Genomic DNA, 21,359 nt, shown 5'->3' with positions numbered 1-21,359 from the left:
CCTTAGTTATTATTGACCCCAAACGAAAACCACACAAACATTCATCTTTTCCCCTCTTCTCCAAAACACGCAGCCTGTGGAATGGGGTAGGCAGCTGTTGAGTTGATAGAAGTCACAGCTGGAAGCCCCAGGAAGGCCACATCAGCACACACAACATAATCAGAAGTTATGTAACAATATTGGTGGTTCTATTTTTGGCTGATTTTCCACCAACTAGTGAGTGTCATTGAGGGGGGGGGGGACTCTTTGTAAGGTGAGAGACCAAACCTTTGCAGTTTCTGGAGGCTGCAAAACAGGGTCCTGTGAGCTACACTTTGACACCCCTGTTTGAGAAAAACAGAATACGACACTGTTGTGGCCGATAGGAGAAATAATACCAAAAGAAAATATTTTAACACCACTACTACCACCATCAACAAGAATAGTATACTATTATCACCTCCTCCCCACGGTATTATATATGGGAAGTTTACATTGCATAAAATGGCTCACTGTTGCTGTTGACACCAACTCAATGGTTGGTTTATGTAGCAAAGTGCACTTAGCTGGTTAAAGTAGAGGCAATTCTTTGGTTACTTGACATTTGAGAAATCCTGTTGGTAAGTCCCAACTAAATTAAACTCACTGAATTTATTGTTGAATGGTAAATCTAAATGTAAGTAAAGCTAATTCATTGAATGGGCCTACTCTGATAACAGAATCATAAGAGTTGGAAGAGACCTCACGGGCCATCCAGTCCAACCCCATTCTGCCAAGAAGCAGGAAAATCACATTCGAAGCACCCCCAACAGATGGCCATCCAGCCTCTGCTTAAAAGCCTCCAAAGAAGGAGCCTCCACTACACTCTGCAGCAGAGAGTTCCACTGCTGAACAGCTCTCTCACACAGTGAGAAAGTTCTTCCTGATGTTCAGGTGGAATCTCCTTTCTTGTAATTTGAAGCCATTGTTCTGCATCCTAGTCTCCGGGGCAAAAGAAAACAAGCCTGCTCCCTCCTTGATCAGAAAAAAAACATATACTATTTAGGCCTATGTCTGTTGACAGAGAGAAGTGTCTAAACTTTCCCTAGCTTGGATGTCACCGGCAGCAATGAGAGATCCCATGGTCCAGTTTAACGGGGGGGGGGGGGGGGGGGATGCAATCTGATGGCCCCGAGCCCTCTAAACCTTGTGGGCTTTTGGGAAGAAAATACAATATCTCCAACAACTGGATTGTTAAGAAAGTCACAATACGCTATTATTAATTGGCTTCCCTCCAGTTTCTGATTCTAGCCTTTGCTTTCAGCCAAATACAGAAGAGACCTAATTAGTGATCACAGGCAGCAAGGGACTGCTTGGTAATGAAAGGTGTTATGTAAATATTATGGAGTATATAATAGATTAGATAAAGTCGGAAACCCTGATATAGGTTTACCTTGGGTTCACCACAAGTTGTAAATTGAAATCACACAACAATAATCATTGCGGTGTGATGCGCAAATGAGATACATTAAAGTACGTGGGCAACTGGAAGGGTGGTAGAATATAGGATTTTGGAAGTGAATAGTGATTGACTGGAAATTTGAAAACAATTGTTCAAAACTACCTGTGAGGGGGGACAATTGGAACCATTTTGCCAGGTATGGCAACTTGGTTTGTGTGTGTGTGTGTGTGTGTGTGTGTGTGTGTCAGGAGCAACCGGAGTTGCTTCTGGAGTGAGAGAATTGGCCGTCTGCAAGGACGTTGACCAGGCGACGCCCAGATGTTTTGATTTTTTTACCATCCTTGTGGGAGGCTTCTCTCATGTCCCTGCATGGAGCTGGAGCTGATAGATGGAGCTCATCCGCGCTCTCCCCGGGTGGGATTCGAACCTGGCAGCTTTCAGGTCAGCAACCCAATCTTCAAGTTACGAGGCTTTTATCCCCTAGGCCACCGGAGGCTCCTGGCAATTTGGTTAGTTTGGGATTTAGCTAGTTTAGTTACTGCAGTGAGTATAATCTATGAAGTGGGATTGTGGCAGGCTCCTTAAAATATGTGATTTAGCAATAGCATTATGACATAACACTTTATGTAACCATATGCTTCTAAATTTGAAGTAATTGTGAATGGTTTTATTATCTTCTGTGTCATAAATCATTTTGCTAGCACACACATACACACAAATGCCTCTTGGTCCTCTACTGCCAGCCAAGTGACATTTGGTTATGAGGCTGGACGCTTCAGTATCTGCAGCAGAAGTATAGTTATAATTGGTGATTGTTGGTGAAACTGGAGTAAAGAAATATTACATAAAAGATTCAGAAAATATTGTCACCTTCAGTGGCAACAACAGGTTAAGATGAGCTTTTGCAGATGCTGGCTGCAGTTTAGATAACCATGAGAGGGATATCACAAAGTGCTGGTACATGTTGTGTATTATTGCTCCATTACCCTTGTTCCTTTTACAGCTCAAAGCTCAGCTTACCAAAACACACACACTCACACAGAGGGGAAACCACATTGCAGTGGTACTGAGGCACAATGTGTGGCAATTTTCTCTATGCAAAAGAGGTCTATGGAGACCGAAATGCTTCATCTACAGAATGTTTCCATCCATAGATATTGGAAATAATTGGAAACCTATTACCTCAAAACAAAAGTGGGAAGCAACCACCCTAAGCCAATACAGGTCCAATATGATAGCTGTATGAACACATGAAATAACATGACACAATATTTTTAAAAAAATCAAAACAACATTGGACATGGCTCAGTAATAACTGAGCCATGTTTAGTCTCCCCTCCCCCCCATCAAAATAACACCAGCATTCTACATTCATAGTCAGTGTCTTCAGTTAAATCACTATAAAGCTTCAGTTGAGAAACTCTAGGTAAGACTTAGGCCCCTTCCACACAGTTGAATCCATGAGTCCTCTGAGCTCCACCAATGATGGATCTGGACCAAACTTGGCACACAGACCCACACTGCCAACTTGAAGTGATTGATCTTGGCATTAGAGAGTTATAGTTCACCTGTATTCAGAAATCCCACATAACCTGCTTTGATCTGGAAAATATGGCAGTATGGACTCAGATAAACCCGTTCAAAGCAGACATCACGGGATTTTCTGCCATGATATTCTGGATTATATGGCTATGTGGAAGGGCCCTAAGTTACAGTATATCCACTCAAATATTTAAGGAGTTATCCAAGACTGGACCAAAAAGAAGGAGTGAATGTATTGCCCCACTGATGTGGCAAAAAACAGCCACCACTGCCATGATTTATAGTATTCTTGTGAGATTAATATGAATTCTTCAGGGGAAGTGCATGGTAACAATATCCATCTATACACATAATAAAAGTGAACATCTGTATGTATGTATGTAGCATGGATGTCCACTCACACAGACAGCCTCCGACCTCCACAAACAGTCTATAGTTCCCAGAGCTGTGGAGCCACCAGGTCACTGCCTCCCAGGACATTGCAGGTTGCAGCGAGCACATCCCAGTGTTCCTTTCTCTCTCTATTTGCATGACCCCGCCCACTGCCTCTCTCTTAACCCTTTCCTACCCCTTCCTATGGCAACAGCAAACAGAGGAATTGATCGGCAAATGAACATACTGGAGAGGTTTGGGGAGAATTCACCATGATTGGTAGGGACTGGGATGTATAGTTCACCTGCAATCTAACAGCACTCTGAACCCCACCAACGATCGACATGGAACTTGGCACACAGACCCAACATGGCCAAATGCGTCAAATGAATACTGCATACTGGTGGAGTTTGGGGGTGATTGACCTTAAAATCCAATGGTTATAGTTCACCCTTATTCAGAGAACACTGAACCCATCTGATGACGGATCTGGACCAAACTTGGCACACAAATTGGTAACACTGGTAGACTTTGGGGGAGAATGACCTTTAACTCTGGGAGTTATAGTTCACCTGTATTCCATGAGCCCTCTGAACCCCACCAATGACGGATCTGCACCAAACTTGGCACACAGACCCAACACTACCAACTTGGGGTGATTGACCTTGGCATTAGAGAGTTATAGTTCACATGCATTCAGAGAACATTGAACCCAGCAAGTGATGGATCTGGACCAAACTTGGCATACAGACCCAACATGGCCAACTGTGAATATTGGCAGGCCTTGCAGATGATACCAAACTGATATTACCTAACATTCAGAAACAAACAAGGCCCTTTTCAAATAACCTGGGCATCGCTGGGTACCCAAGCTAGTAATATAATAAATTTTCTCCTTACACACAAACATGTTCAAGTCGTTGAAAAAATGTAACACCTCAGGTGTTTCCATTACATGTGTTTGGTTCACGCTCTCAATCAGAAGGGAGTTATCTCATCTTATTTTCAGATAACGTCTGATTTATCTTGCTGGCCTTTTCCAATATTCAGGTTAAAACACACTGTTGATATCTATCAGTAGAAGTCAGCCCTAGAAGCCCGCAGTTTCCCTAAACAACTCAGAACTGAATACAGGAGAAACACGACAACCAAAGGTCCATCTACAGTGCAGAATGAATGAGTTTTGACACCACTTTAACTGCTACAGTTCAATGCTATGGAATGACAGGAGTTGTAGTTTGGTGAGGCTCCAGCACTCTTTGCTAGAGAAGACTAAAGACCTTCTAAATTACAACTTTAGCACTGAGTCATGGAAGCTAAATTGGTGTCAAACTGCATTAACTCTACAGTGTAAATACACCCTCAGGCATAGCTAACATGCCCTTTCATTTCTCTGCATGGTCTCCACATGGCAATCAGGCACGGTGATTTCTCAGACAAAACTCAATGGTGGCCGCCAGAAAGTAAAGACAGAAAAGGCAGGGCTCCTGTGCTTTGAATGGTTGTGTGGCATAAGAGAGAACTCAAATATCTTGTTATGCAACCCTACTAAGTAGGCTCAAGGGACAGAAAGACATTGCACTCTACAAAGCCACAATACAGCCACTTTCACTCCATTTACTTCACAAGTTGTGTTTGTTGTGTTTAATGAACTACTCCATTTCGTTAGATAATGAACCATTCAGTTTCATTTGACGCATGGATTCACTGCAATTTTGCCAAGCTTACCAGCCATCCAGTGGCATACTGAAGATTAATGACTTGTGCTTTCCATTTCATAGAAGTCTGAACTTCTCAATTTGCTTAGCCTAGGCTTGGTTGTAGGCCTGCCAGGTGAGACAAGGGACTTTAATTGTGCCGTAGCAAAGCCATTTCAGCAGGTGTTCTAGATTAGATACATAAGAACCCTATTTACTTCACCCTGCAACTCTGCTTTGTTCCTTTTTTCCAAGTTTAAAACAGGAGTGAAGAAGAGACTTTCTAGTTAAAATCCTCAAGACAGGTAGCAGCACTGAATAAGGTGACGAGGAGGAATTTCAACTGACATTCTTCTCTGTGAGCATTTTAGGGAACATCAACACAGGCCTCATTCCTCTACATTTTCTTTATACCCAGTGCTGATTATCAAAGTCCAGTGATAGGACTGCCTGGTGAAACAAGGGAGAGGGTTCCTATCTCTTTAAATATTGCAGAGAAGAGGAATTTTTTTAGCAGGTATAGTTTGTCATGCAAGCAACAGCTGCTGAAATTAGATCTACTATACTAGTGGTTCTCAACCTGTGGGTCCCCAGGTGTTTTGGCTTATGACTCCAGAAATCCCAGCCAGTTTACCCGCTGTTAGGATTTCTGGGAGTTGAAGGCCAAAAAATATCCGGGGACCCCAGGTTGAGAACCACTGTTAACTATACAATCATTAAAATGGAAGCCTTGCCTTTTATTTCACTTGCCAATCCCTAAATTTGTCTTATTTTAGGCCCCTTCTTTACTGCCTCATAAAATCCAGATTATCTGCTTTGAACTGGATTATATGGCACTGTAGACTCATATAATCCAGTTCAAAGCAGATAATGTGGATTATCTGCTTTGATAATCTGGATTGGGGGCATTGATAGTGTACTGAAGGTCGGCAGTTCAAATCCGCAGGACAGGGATGAGCTCCCGCTGTTAGCCCTAGCCTCTGCCAATCTCGCAGTTTGAAAACATGCAAATGTGAGTAGATAAATAGGCAAGAAAAGGCAAAAAAGGTGCTCCAAGCAATCATACTGGCCACATGACCAGGAGGTAACAATGCAGGCTCCTTGGCTTGAAAATGAAGAAGAGCACCTCCCCAGAACCAGCCTCCAAAGCTGGAAATGAAAGAAGTCTTTGCCTTTGTCCGTGTTGTGTATCTCATTGTATGTGATTGTAAATAAGGCATTGAATGTTTGCCTTTCTCTGCTCTATATATATACAATAATCCATTCTGAGTCCCTTCAGGGAGAAGGGCGGAATACAAATAAAGTGTATTGTTATGTATTGTATTAATCTATGGGAGTGTAGAAGGGGCCTTGGTTTCCAGAATGCCTTGTTCACTTCTATGGACTTCTATGTAAGGAGGAAAAACATCAATACGTATAAGGACTATGGCACAACCCCAAAAGCATGAAGACTGCCAAACCTTTGTGACAGCTGTAGGCAGTGGCAAGAAAGCTATTAATGCAGCTGTGCAAGCCTTGTGACCAGTTGCTGGCTCCTGTGCCTTTTAAAGAGGTATGTAGATTTTAGGGCCATCCCAAGACATTTCACTGCCTGAGGTGAAAGACATGAAACCTGTGAATTGAATCCACTGCATGTGAACATGTTTAGGGAAGGCAGGAAAGTGGGAAAGATGCAATGCTGTACCCCAACAACAATGAACAGGTAAACAATTTATGGGTGGCCATTGGAGACTGCTGCTCTTGCCCTGGGAGTTGTCTCACTGCCAAATGGTAGGACTGATCCTAGTAGTAGCAGACTTTTTATCAAGGGCATCTTTTTCTATGAGTTGTCAGCATCTCTCAGTGATTCCTTATGCCAATATGAACACATTCAGGTTTCTACATTATTTTTGGAAGAACTGCTTTAAATGCTACCACCAATTGAGATACAGTAAGCAGTTACAAAACCAGCTTCTATGATACCAAGTCAATGGATTGCCCCACCCCAAAAGAAGCTCACCTAGCTCCTTCCTTGCTCAATTTTAAGCATCAGACCCACACTCTTTTTGCAGAATGTATGAGGTTGTAAATGAACTTTCTTCATTCACCATATAATTCTACAAGCAATGAATAACTGATGCAAGCAAGAACCATATTATTACACATGCACACATATACAGCCTATAAACGTAAGTTTTTAGTTATACTGTGCTGTGCTATTCTTTTCAGACTGGTATAAACACAATTTATGTTTCATGATGTAAGCCACTTTGTAGGTCACTATAATCCAAAGGTGGAGCCCCCAGTGGCACAACAGGTTAAAACCACTGAGCTGCTGAACTTGCTGACCTAAAGGTCAGCAGTTCGAATCCAGGGAGCAGCGTGAGCTCTTGCTGTTAGCCCCAGCTTCTACCAACCTCGCAGTTCGAAAACATGCAAAATGTGAGTAGATCAATAGGTACCACTCTGGCAGAAAGGTAACGGTGGTCCATGTAATCATGCCGGCCACATGACCTTGGAGGCATCTATGAACAACACCGGTTCTTTGGCTATTATAGTTCACCCATGTTCAGAGAACACTGAACCCATCTGATGAGGGATCTTGACCAAATTTGGTACACAGATTCAATATGGCCAACTGGGAACACTAGTGGACTTTGGGGGTTAATGACTTTTAACTCTGGGAGTTATAGTTCATCTGTATTCCATGAGCCCTCTGAACCCCAGCAAGTGACAGATCTGGACCAAAATTGGCATACAGATCCAACGCAGCCAACTGGAAATACTGGCAGGCTTTGCGGGTGATTGACCTTGGCATCAGAGAGTTATAGTTCACCCGTATTCAGAGAACACTGAACCCAGCAAGTGACGGATGTGGACCTAGATCCAGGGAAGTCATGCTACCCCTCTATTCTGCCTTGGTCAGACCACACCTGGAATACTGTGTCCAATTTTGGGCACCACAGTTGAAGGGAGATGTTGACAAGATGGAAAGCGTCCAGAGGAGGGCGAATAAAATGATTAAGGGTCTGGAGAACAAGCCCTATGAGAAGCGGCTTAAAGAGCTGGGCATGTTTAGCCTGCAGAAGAGAAGGCTGAGAGGAGACATGATAGCCATGTACAAATACGTGAAGGGAAGTCATAGGGAGGAGAGAGCAAGCTTGTTTTCTGCTGCCCTGCAGACTAGGACACGGAACAATGGCTTCAAACTACAGGAAAGGAGATTCCACCTGAACATCAGGAAGAACTTCCTCACTGTGAGAGCTGTTCAGCAGCAGAACTCTCTGCCCCGGGCCGTGGTGGAGGCTCCTTCTTTGGAGGCTTTTAAGCAGAGGCTGGATGGCCATCTGTCGGGGGTGCTTTGAATGCGATTTCCTGCTTCTTAGCAGGGGGTTGTACTGGATGGCCCATGAGGTCTCTTCCAACTCTACTATTCTATGATTCTATGAAACTTGGCACACAGACCCAACGCAGCCAACTGGAAATACTGGCAGGCTTTGCGGGTGATTGACCTTGACATCAGAGAGTTATAGTTCACCCGTATTCAGAGAACACTGAACCCAGCAGTTGAATCTGGACAAAATTGGGCACATGGGCCCAACACGGCCTACTGTGAATACTAGGGGAGTTTTGGGAGGGTTGACCCAAAATTTCTGGGAATTGTAGTTCACCCACATCCGTATACCTTTTCTAATGGGAGCATTCATAAAAAACAAAATCAAAGACTGAGTTTTTTTCTAAGAAATGGCATAACATACGACCAAGCTGCTATTCCCTAACATCCAAAAACAAACAAGGCCCTTTTCAAATAGCTTGGGCATCACCAGGTACCCAAGCTAGTTGCAAATAATAATGACTTCTGAGCATGTTTGGATCAGATAGTTAAGCAAAAAAAGTGAATCTCAAACATTCTTATGATGGCAACTTTGAAAGCTGCAATGCTATCACCCAAGGAAGCCAAAGGTTATTTTAGTATCCTTGTTTTTAACAAGACTGTTTTGTTGAAAGTAAAGATTGTAAACCAAAACAATTGCACTCTGCACCAAAATATACACCTGTAATACTCAAACCAGTAATGGTATGTCCAATTGTTTCATTCAGTTTCAAAACTGATTACAATCTGCAAACCAGTTATTCCAGATTTTCACATTTTAGCTTCCTATCTGAGGACTGCAATGCAATGTTTCACTCTTCAGGCCTAGGACTTCAGAATAATCCCTATGACTTTAGTTGGCTACTACAATGCCATCATTATTTGGCATTCTCTGAGCTCCATGCTTTGTACTTTTTTCAAATAGCATTCATTCCACACTATAATAGAACTACAGACTGCAATCATGCTCTTGCTCCAAGATCAAACACTTTGATAAAGTACATATAAGCCCGTTTCGCATTCATGTAAGTCTTTGGCTAAACCAATCCTGAAAGAACTCAAACATTCCTGCTTAATGTTTCTGCCTTTCTAATACCATTTTCTGTGTTGTTTACGTAGCAATAATAAAAGCAATAATTTGAACAAGAGCCTTACCCTACAGATACTGACATTCTCAGTGAAACCACTTAGTGAAACTAGTAAAGCGTTAGCAAAATCAGAAAAAGGGTATACATAGAAGGAAGCAGCAGGTGAAACATGGAGCAGAGAGGAGTATGGGACAGGATTTTTTAGCCAACTGGAGGTGTATAAATATTGCTGACAAAATAAAGGCACATGATCTGCCTAAGAAGGAGCAACATTTGAAACAAAGAGTACTTGGCTAAGAAGTAAACACAATTGTGATGGTCAATTAGAAGTCATAGAATCAATCCTAGAGTGGGAAGTGATTCCAAAACCATCAAATCCAATCCCATTCTGCCATTTAAGAATATACAATCCATGCACTTCCAACAGATGCCCACCAGCCTCTGCTTATAAGTCTCTGGAGAAGGAGATGCCACCACACTCCAATTCTAACCATGAGGAAGTTCTTTCTAATGTTTAGGTAGGGTAGAAACTCTGCCTGCAATTTAAATCAATTTCTCTGTGACCTTGTCTCTAGAGCAGTAGAAAACAAGCCTGCTCAGTGTGACACCCTTTCACATATTTAAACATGGCCATTATGCAACTCTTCACCTTCTGTCCTCTGCTAAAGATCCTCTCCGTCACCAGCCACTCCTCATCGGGGTTAGATTCCAGCCTTTGACCATTCTGGTCAATCTTCTCTGGACACTTTCTAGCTTATCAATATCCTTCTTGACAGGAATGCAGTTACACAGCCTGATAAAATTATTATAAAATGCAGGGCATAGTGGCCCCTGCTCATGAATAATAGCCACTTCCTGCTAGGTAAAGGTAAAGGTTTTCCCCTGACATTAAGTCTAGTCATGTCTGAAGGTTGGTGCTCATCTCCATTTTTAAGCTGAAGAGCCAGTGTTGTCCATAGACACCTCCAAGTTCATGTGGCTGGCATGACTGCATGGAGCGGTTACCTTCCCACTGAAGCAATACCAATTGATCTACTCATGTTTGCATTTTGAACTGCTAGGTTGGCAGTTCATGGGGATAACACTGGAAGTTCACCCCGCTCCCTGGATTCAAACCACCATACAGCCTGAAAGACTCACAACAACCCACTTGTCTAGTTTCCAACAGACCTCACAACCTCTGAGGATGCCTGCCATAGATGTGGGAGAAATATCAGGAGAGAATGCTTCTGGAACATGGCCATACAGCCTGGAAGACTCACAACAACCCACTTGCCCAGTTTCCAACAGACCTCACAACCTCTGAGGATGCCTGCCATAGATGTGGGAGAAATGTCAGGAGAGAATGCTTCTGGAACATGGCCATACAGCCTGAAAGCTCACAACAACCCACTTGCCTAGTTTCCAACAGACCTCACAACCTCTGAGGATGCCTGCCATAGATGTGGGAGAAATATCAGGAGAGAATGCTTCTGGAACATGGCCATACAGCCTGGAAGACTCACAACAACCCACTTGCCCAGTTTCCAACAGACCTCACAACCTCTGAGGATGCCTGCCATAGATGTGGGAGAAATGTCAGGAGAGAATGCTTCTGGAACATGGCCATACAGCCTGAAAGCTCACAACAACCCACTTGCCTAGTTTCCAACAGACCTCACAACCTCTGAGGATGCCTGCCATAGATGTGGGAGAAACGTCAGGAGAGAATGCTTCTGGAACATGCCCATACAGTCTGGAAGACTCACAACAACCCACTTGCCTAGTTTCCAACAAACCTCACAACCTCTGAGGATGCCTACCATAGATGTGGGAGAAACGTCAGGAGAGAATGCTTCTGGAACATAGACATACATCTGGGAAAACTCACAGCAACCCAGAATTAGTACTGTTTGCCACCACATTACCTGCCAAGGATCCATGCTATGAAAACCTTGGCTTGGCAGAGCACTTGAAGAACCAACCTGGACACAGTATATTATTGGAGAACACAGAAATGTTTGACCACTCCAACAACTATCATGTCAGACTACACAGAAAAGCCATTGAAATCCACAAGCATGTGGACAACTTCAACAGATGGCAAAGGTTTGCAGTGTATCATTTTGTTATCTGTATGAAGAAATAATAAAAAAATTAAGAAAAGAAAAGAAAAAAAAAGCTTCAACAGAAAGGAGGAAACCATGAAAATGAACAAAATCTGGCTACCAGTATTAAAAAAACTCAAAAATCAGAACAGTAAATAAGAAGCAACACTCTGAAAACAGAGGATTTCCAGACATGGGAACCAGGGGCAGCTAACGACTCTGAACAAAGGATGCCCCCAGGCAGAAAGAGCCAGGAGATGAAGCTTTTCAGTGCTAATCAAGGTGATTAACTACAACATTCACACTGGCCTCCTACTGACAAAGAGTTCTTCTCTCACCCTGGACTTTCCTCAGATATATAAACCTTCCTTGCTTAGTTTCTCCATACCTCACAACCTCTGAGGATGCCTGCCATAGATGTGGGCAAAACGTCAGGAGAGAATGCTTTTAGAACATGGCCATACAGGCCGGAAAACATACAACAACCCTGTGATCCCGGCCATGAAAGCCTTCGACGAAACCTTGGCTTTGTAGTTTGGTGAGGCCCTAACAGGCTGTGTCAGAGAAGGTGAAAGACCCTTGTCAAATAGCAACTCCTATGAAGCCATAGCATTGATTTAGCTTTGGCAGTGCAGGGTCTGAGCCTTCCACGCCAGATTCGACAAGCAAACAAACCTACGTTGCCAGAGCTGCCTATCAATGTGGCACACAACTGGGGAGTGGAAGGGAAGAAGGGTTTGGAGGCGCCCCTTGGCTCGCCCTCTCGCCCCCTGGGTTGAAGCTCTCTATCCCCACAACCACCAGCCTTGCCCTGCCCTTCGTACCTCCTCGCCTTGCCCAAACTGCAGCCCGAGGGCGACGAAATGCTCCACCCGGATGAAGCCGTCGGCGTCCTCGTCGCACACATCGAAGACTTCCTTCAGCTTCTGCAGGAATTGCGCCAGGCTCGGCGGCTCCCCGGAGGCACCCCCGCCGGGCTCCATGGCCCCCTTTTTGGCGGGAATTAAGTGGGAGAAGAGGGCGAGAGGCGCTGCCAACCCACCGCCGCCGCTGCAGCCATGGCCTTGGCTCCGACTTGCTGCTACCGCTGCTGCTTCTCCTCTCGCCTGATGCCTTCAGCCCCGAGAGCCAGCCGCCAATGACATCAGCCAAGGCGGGAGGAGGAGGAGGAGGAAGGAGGGCGGGAAGAAAGGAAAGAAGGAGGGAGGGAGGAGAGACAATGGAGGGACCGCCGGTGAAAAAGGATGCGCATCCAAGGGATGAAGCGCCCAAAGCTGGGTACCAATCCTCCTCCTTCTTCTGCATCAGCTTCCGGATGATTAGTCCCGTCCCTGCTTTGAATGACAAGGACTAACCCGGATTGGGAAAGCCACTCCTGGAAGAATACAAGCATAGAATCCTAGGGCGCCTCCACACTGCTTTCAACTGCCATGGTGAGCCTCCGTTGGCCTAGGGATAAAAGCCTCGTGACTTGAAGGTTGGGTTGCTGACCTGAAGGATGCCAGGTTCGAATCCCACCCGGGGAGAGCGTGGATGAGCTCCCTCTATCAGCTCCAGCTCCATGCGGGGACATGAGAGAAGCCTCCCACAAGGACGGTAAAACATCAAAACATCTGGGCGTACCCTGGGCAACTTCCTTGCAGACGGCCAATTCTCTCACATCCAGTTGCTCCTGACATGGAAAAAAAAAGAAACTGCCATGGTTCATTGCTAGGCAATCCTAGGAGCTGAGGCATTAGCACCCTCTGGTCAAACTACAACTCCCAGGATTCCATAGCATTAGAAGTCATGGCACTTCTAATGCTATGGAATCCTGGGAGTTGTAATTTCACAAGGGTTGTTGTATGTTTTCCGAGCTGTATGGCCATGCTCCAGAAGTATTTTCTCTTGACGTTTCGCCCACATCTATGGCAGGCATCCTCAGAGGTTGTGAGGTATGGAGAAACTAAGCAAGTTTGTGGAAAGTCCAGGGTTAGAGGAGAACTCTTGTCAGTGTGAATGTTGTAGTTAATCACCTTAATTAGCATTGAATAGCTTCATCTCCTGGCTTCTTCCTGCAAACGCAGCACCCAAACACGAGTCAAAGGACATGAAAGGCACTGCAGACTAACTCAACCAGAGAAATCAGCCATAGCAAAGCACTTGATGAACCAACCTGGACACAGCATATTATTGGAGAACACAGAAATGCTGGACTACTCTAACAACCACCATGTCAGACTACATAGAGAAGCCACTGAAATTCACAAGCATGTGGACAGCTTCAACAGAAAGGAAGAAACCATGATAATGAACAAAATCTGGCTACCAGTATTAAAAAAACTCAAAAATCAGAACAGTAAATAAGAAGCAACACTCTGAAAACAAAAGAGTTCCAGACATGAATCAACCAGGGGCAGCTAATGACTCTGAACAAAGGATGCCCCCAGGCAGGAAGAAGCCAGGAGATGAAGCTATTCAATGCTAATTAAGGTGATTGACTACAACATTCACACTGGCCTCCAACTGACAAGAGACAAGAGTTCTCCTCTCACCCTGGACTTTCCACAGATATATATATAAACCTTCCTTGCTTAGTTTCTCCATACCTCACAACCTCTGAGGATGCCTGAAAATACTTCTGGAACATGGCCATACAGCCCGGAAAACATACAACAACCCTGTGATCCCGGCCATGAAAGCCTTCGTCAACACAGTTTCACAAGGCCTTTCACAATCACTATTGCCATCACAGGCCCTGACCACATAACTAAATAAAATTTCACATTATCTGCTTTGAACTGAAATATATGGCAGTGAGGACTCAGGCCCCTTCCACACAGCTACATAAAATCCCACATTATCTGCTTTGAACTAGAATATATGGCAGTGAGGACTCAGGCCCCTTCCACACAGCTACATAAAATCCCACATTATCTGCTTTGAACTGGAATATATGGCAGTGTGAATTTAGGGCCCTTCCATACAGCCATATGTCCCAAAGTATCAAGGCAGAAAATCCCACAACATCTGCTTTGAACTGGGTTATCTGAATCCACACTGCCATATATTCCAGTTCAAAGCAGAAAACGGGGGATTTTATTCAGCTATGTGAAAGGGGCCTCAGATAATCCAGTTCAAAGCAGATAATGTGGATCATCTGATTTAATAATTTAGATTATATGGTAGTGTAGAAGGGACCTCAGAATTCTAGAGTTGGGAGAAACTGTGGGCCTTTCCACATAGCTATATAGCCCAGAATATCAAGGCGGATAATCCACAATATCTGCTTGGAAGTGCATTATCTGAGTCCACATTGCCATATAACCCAGTCCAAAGCAGATAATGTGATATTTTATACAGATGTGTGGAAGGGGCCTTTGATTGTGCTTTTCCTAAATGACTAGATGGTCCGTGTGGTCTCTTCCAATTCTATTTTGATTCTATAGCCCCTTCCACACTGTCACTATAATCCCTAGATCTGATCCCAGATTATCATTTTACCCCAGATTATCTGGCAGAGGAGACTCATATAATTCAGTTTAAAGAAAATAATCTGGGATCAGATCCTGGGAAATAGGGCAGTGTAGAAGGGGCCTATGAAACTCCAAGAGCCATCCAGTCCAACCCCAATCTGACTTTCAGGAATACAAAATCCAAGTTTTCCCAGCAAATGGCCATCCAGACTCTGTTTAAATTACAGAAACAAGAAAATTGTCCTTTCTTTCTTTCTTTCTTTCTTTCTTTCTTTCTTTCTTTCTTTCTTTCTTTCTTTCTTTCTTCTAAGATACACATGTTTCTCTATTATTAGAAGGTGTCAAATTACTACTGTTAATTGGCGGCTTTAGTTATGTTATAATGTATACACTTTGAAAATAATAAAAACATGGGCGGCCGGGGGGGGGGGGGGGGGGGGGGAGGGATAAAGTATAATAATGTTATTATTTATGTTCCACTCTATCTCCCCGAGGGGACGCAGAGTGGATTACAGGGTACATATATGGCAAACATTCAATGCCGTTATACAATTGACAAAAAAGACAAACAGTACATAGACAGAAGCAGGGCTTCCCTCTTTTTTCATCTTCGGTATCTGGAGGCTGTGCTCGACTCAGCCATGGAGAAATACTAACACCTTCCTGCCGACATGTTTTTTGGGTATACCTTTTACCTTCCTGCCAAAGCGGTACCTACTTATCTACTCACGTTGCTGTTTTTGAACTGCTAGGTAAGTAGAAGCCAGGGCTGATGGTGGGAGCTCATCCTGACCCACAGCTTGAACTGCCAACCTTCTGGTTGGCAAAATCTTCCGTAGCTGGTGGTTTAACCCGTTATGCTAGCCGCACAACAATCAAGGGTCCAACTACAACGTAGAATGAATCAGGTTTGGCACCATTTTAACTGCCATGGTTCAATGCTATGGAATTATGGGAGTTGTGGTTTGGTGGGATACCAGCACTCTTTGCCAGAGAAGGCTAAAGACCTTGTAAAACCAGAGCCATGGAAGTTAAATGTCATCAAACTGCATTCATTCATTCTACATTATAAGCCAGCATTGCTGTTGGTGGTGTTGTGTGCCTTGGAGTTGTTTCTGATTTACGGCAACCCTAAGATGAACCTATCACAAGGTTTTCGTGAGCAGAGAATGTGCGGCTGAGTGTGGTCACCTTAAGGTCAGCTGAAAACATGATCTTCGTAATATGCCTGCAGTCCCAAGTCAGAGCATCCGCAGCTGCATTGTAATGAATGTGTGTCCTTCCCTATGTCCAGTGCCAAAGTCCTTGAATGTTTCAGAGCACCCTAAAGGCTTTCTCATCAGGATGGACTAGCATTAAACATGTTGAGAGCATGTGGGAGTGTAGTTTTAGCAATTTGTATGCTGTTCATCATTGTTTAAAACAGAACCTAGAAGATTTTTTTAATTGTTTGGGGGAGCTTATTTTGCTATTACTTGACAATAGGCTCAGGCAAAAGCAAAGTGCTGCAGCTCCTCCTGACCTCTGTGCTTTCCCCCTTACTAACTTTTGCCATTTTGATCACATTCTGTTGTTCCTTGGCCATGTGCTTCCCAGTTTTCATCTTTGAAACATTGGGGGGAGGATGGTCATTGTGACAGTGGTCCTTTTTGGTATCTTATTGTACTGTGATCCCATAGGAACACCTATGTGCATAAAAGTCTAATGTTTTAAGTATTCTATTTATGTACCTGAGACATGCATTAACATACCAAAGTATATGCTAAAATAAATCAAAGGGATCTAGTAGCACCTTTGGAACTAATTCAGAGAAAAAAGATAGTAGACAGGGTACATCTACATTGCAGAATTAACACAGTTTGGCACCGTTTTAACTGCTATGGCACACTGCTGTGTTATCCTGTGATACGGTTGCACCTCAGCTCTGGTTCACCTTGTTCTTAACACACACTTCACCACAGCAGGCTAGGTTTACACAGTTTATTGATAAATGATAGCCAGGTCTGAATAAAAAGCAGTAAAGAAGGCAAACATCCAAATGCAATGGCAGAAGCAATATTCAAATGCAAAGGCAGTCAGTCAAAAAGGCTATAATCCAGAGGTAAAAGCAATTTTCAGAATATAGTCCCAAGTCTCTGATATAGGAAATTAGTCCTGGAAACAAGGCAACATGAATTTCAACGTAAAATCCAAAACACAGATTCCAGGCATGAACATAAACGAGAATCCTTAGACAAGGCAGGAGATGTGCTTCCAAAAACCAACGTTGCTTCATCTGAAATCTTTCCCTGTCTCTCCTGTATTTACCCATGTTTACAAGCCAGAAAAGCATTTCTCTGTCCCTGCGTTCCCACGCATTTGTTAGAGATTCTAAGGGAGCGTCTGGGGCGATGAAACTTTAGCCTTAACCTCGTATCTCTGCCTAAGGAAGACTCCTCTGAGTCACTGCCAGAAACACCTGGAACTTGTTGATGTTCGAACTGGGAAAGGTCACCCTTATCATTAGTTTCTGTTTCCTCGCTAGCCTGCAGCTCCAAGCCAGAGCCGTCAACATTTCCAGCATCAGAGCCTTTGAGATTTCTCTCTTCAGCATTGCTTTGGTCAGCTTTGCTTTGGTCAGCCTGCATAAACCCAAATCTTCCTTCATCATCCGACTGAACCACAACAGATTCCATAGCACTGGTGCATGGCAGTTAAAGCAGTGTCAAACTCCATTAATTCTACAGTGTAGAGGCACTCTAAATCTACTAAATAGGTTAGGCTTAAAGGTGCCACAGGATTCCCTTTTCCTTTTCTTGCCTGCCGCTTATAATGGGCCCTCCAGCTGTCTTGATCTACGGCTCTAGACAGCATGGCCAAAGGTCAAAGATTATTGTAGTCCGAAACAGCTGGAGGGCTTCATAATTACAGGGAAGAGCTGAAATTGGAAAAAAAATGCTAACTCTCTTTTCTTTTCGAACTCCAGTCATGTACATGTTGATTAAAGCTTTCCAAGCTAGTGCCGAAAACTAATAAAAATCCAGGCTTGAGCAGTTGGAGTCTAGCCAGGATTGCTACAACCTGCTAGCAAGCGCCTGCTTGTTAATGAGTTCACGTGGCTATTACAGCCCTTTTAACATCTCTTGTAATTTCTTTGAGTGATGTTTCAGAAAGCATTACTTTGACTTTCAAAGCCAATCATTCCTCCTTCTCCTCCTCCTCCTTCATATTAACACTTGGGTTTGTAATCAAAGGGCATCATATTCATTTCTTGTTTCCAGTCATAAATATTATTCCATTTCCACTTTCTAGGCCTGGAAATACTGAACTGGAAGGCAGCAGGAAAGTGATCTAACTCTCATTTCTGTAGTAGTGCTGTCGTGCTTTTCTCTACTTTATACCAAAGCTGGTGCTTTCCAAAAAACAAAACAAAAAAAACAACAACAACCTGCCAGTGTTGAACAGGTTGTATTTTCCCACATTTATTCAATTCTAAGATGCTATTGACTGTAAAACACACACTAATTTCAGTTCCATCAACTGGTGAAAAACCTACACACACACACACACACATCATGAACTTGCAATTCAAGGCACATAACATTTTTAGAGATGTTTATATGGGAGAGTACATCTTGGAATCAAAGAAATACAGTTAATGTGGTCCCTTTTCTTGCTAATGTCAAGGTGTTTGGTTTTCATTGACATTGCATATTTTTGTAAGCCATCTTCTGTGTCTTTTTTCAAAGCTAGAAAGGTGAAGGTAACGGCGCTCCATGCAGTCATGCCGGCCACATGACCTTGAAGGTGTCTACGGACAATGCCAGCTCTTTGACTTAGAAATTGAGATGAACACCAACCCCCAGAGTCAGACACGACTGGACTCAATGTCAGGGGAAAACCTTTACCTTTACCTAGTTGAAATATAACCCCCCCCCCCCCCCCCAAACAATGTAGTCCTAAGAGTTGCTCCATTTCCTTTAACTTGAGCTGCCAAATATATGTTTTCCCGGCAGAGTGCAAAATATCAAAGACATAGTAATTCAGAACTGGGGGACCAGAGTGGTGTAGTGGTTTGAGATTTGAACTCTGGAGACCAGGATCTGTATGAAAACACACTGGGTGACCATTGGGAAATCTCTCTCTCTCTCTCATCCTCAGAGGAAGGCAAAGGCAAATGCTCTCGGAACAAACCTTGCCAAGAAAAACCTGTGATAGGATTGCCCTAAATCAGAAACTGCTTGAAGGCATACCGCAAGAATTTATGATTATTGTTTGCAGTGTTTGTTGCGATAAATGTTGAAATTTCATGTGCATTCCCCATTCAGGTCCTAATCTTATCTTTACCATTCTATGTGCTCATTGAACATACTTGCAGGGAAGCTGGAGACTTTTTTTTTGCCTATGCAAATATTTTTTGCAATTACTTGGTTACTTTACAGCATTTAATGTTGTGAGACAAGGACTCAACATGGTATTCAAGGAGCGCATCTGTCCATTCAAGTGAACAGCCTGTCCTCAATATGTGTCATGGCCTGCTGACTTTGCTACAAACTGTGCCTTTATGCTTCCTTGTACTTTACGTTGTGGCATCCAGCTCAGCTGAAGCAGATTTTAAAGATCTGGAGTCTTCCCCCACTTGTTATCCTTCAGATGTTTTGAACTTTAATCTTCACAATCTCAAGTCAGCATGGCCAAACTGTAATATATTTGGAAGATATGGGGCTCTTCCACACAGTCATATAACCCAGAATATCAAGGCAGAAGTCTGAGTCTACACTGCCATATATTCCAATTCAAAGCAGATAAAGTGGGATTTTATTCAGCTGTCTGGAAGGGGCCTGGGAAAGGCTGGACTGAGGGATGGAGTGGTCAACTCAAATCAAGGATTCTTAGTCCTGGCTTCAAATATCTGTTCATTGTTTGGGCACACTTTCAACATTGGCTCCTCTGTAATAGCATGGCTTCAAGGTTCCCAGTACTAGAAGAAACCAGCCTGATTTGGATCCCACGAGAGAATAATCTTAGTCTGGAGAAGCAGCAGAGACTAATAAAGGGGAGAAATGATAACAGAACTGTATCTGAAGGACTTTGTCTAGATTTTGATTTTCCCCCTTTGCAGCTTTTATGTTTAATAATACTGGTTACTTCTGCCAAGAGCCTGCCACATTGAGGTACATTTCCTGCAGAGGCAGGTTAACAGCAAATGTCTGCTCCCTGTAAGGAAGCAGAAACCTTTCCTTTCCTAACACATTTCAGAGGAGACATTAGTACTGAAAGAACTGCACATCTCTGCTGCTGATGACAAGGGGATGAGTGACTGAAATCTGACAGCTGCCAGTGAATTGGTTGCAAACGCTAATGAGATCTCTGAGACAGCAAGGGTGGGGAAACTGGGTGGTGCTCTAGAAAGGAACAAGGCCAAAGCACTGCGTTGTGAATCCTGTGTGAGGTGAAGGATTAAAGAATGGGGTGGTTGAGGGGAAGATGGAAACAGGAAATTAATCTGTTGGCTTTATCACACCAACCTGTTGTCTCACAGTAACCCTGTTGTTTAAGCAAACGGAAACATATCTGTATGGAAACAATCACTTGCATACTTTATCTCAAAAAAATGCTATACAAGCAGTCCCTGGGTTACAAACATCTGACTTGCAAATGACTCATAGTTAAGAACAGGGGTGAGATAACAGGAAGTAAGAGAAATCTACTCTTCGGAAGGGAAACTAATTCCTGAAAGAGTTACCATGGGGAGAAGGGGTCTCCACTGAAGCTTTATCACCATTCCTTGTTTCCACAACAATCCAAATTTTTCAAAATCCAATTATCACAGGGACAGAAAGTGAGGTAAAACAGCAGCACAGACAGCAAAACCAACACCACATGAGCACTAACCCTTCCCTATGTTATCCAAACCATATATATGTGCTGGTATTACACTTTTACATTTTTTTATTTGTTTGTTTATTTTTTTATTTACAGTATTTATATTCTGCCCTTCTCACCCCAAAGGGGACTCAGGGTGGATCACAGAACACATATATGGCAAACAATCAATGCTGATTATAACAATGACAAGACAGACAACAGATAGAGGTATATATAGGCTTTCCCGTCTTTCGGCATCTTTGGAGGCTGTGCTCGGTTCTGGCCACTGGGGGTGCTGTCGCTCCATCTCCCTGCCAAAGAGCTTTTTTTGTTTGTAAACATCCTCCTTTTTTTGATCGAAATGCGGAGCCTGAATACCTCTCTGCTTTATTATTAAGGAAGTGGTTTGCGAACATCTGAAAACAAATGCGGTCATTGCTAATAACCAACACGGATTTACCAAAAACAAGTCATGCCAGACTAATTTGATCTCTTTTTT

At 43.4% G+C, this 21,359-nt stretch overlaps 1 protein-coding gene across 3 annotated transcripts in view; it reads right to left on the bottom strand.

The window, feature by feature from the left end:
- Nucleotides 1-12,847, bottom strand: part of rab11fip4 (RAB11 family interacting protein 4) — a 254,293-nt gene extending 241,446 nt beyond the window's left edge. Inside the window, exon 1 of one of the 3 annotated variants that reach the window (XM_062971001.1) lies at nt 12,383-12,847. In XM_062971001.1, the coding sequence (XP_062827071.1) occupies nt 12,383-12,541 (159 nt within the window). In that variant the 5' untranslated portion in view covers nt 12,542-12,847. The remainder of the gene's footprint in view (nt 1-12,382) is intronic. The other 2 variants (XM_008114380.3, XM_062971002.1) reach the window with 2 other exon arrangements.
- Between the last annotated feature and the right edge of the window lie 8,512 nt (nt 12,848-21,359).

Source organism: Anolis carolinensis, chromosome 2, assembly GCF_035594765.1.
Source record: "Anolis carolinensis isolate JA03-04 chromosome 2, rAnoCar3.1.pri, whole genome shotgun sequence".
NCBI lineage: Eukaryota > Metazoa > Chordata > Lepidosauria > Squamata > Dactyloidae > Anolis > Anolis carolinensis.
Note: the sequence above shows the minus strand (reverse complement) of the source record. Positions and strands in the feature narration are given on the sequence as shown.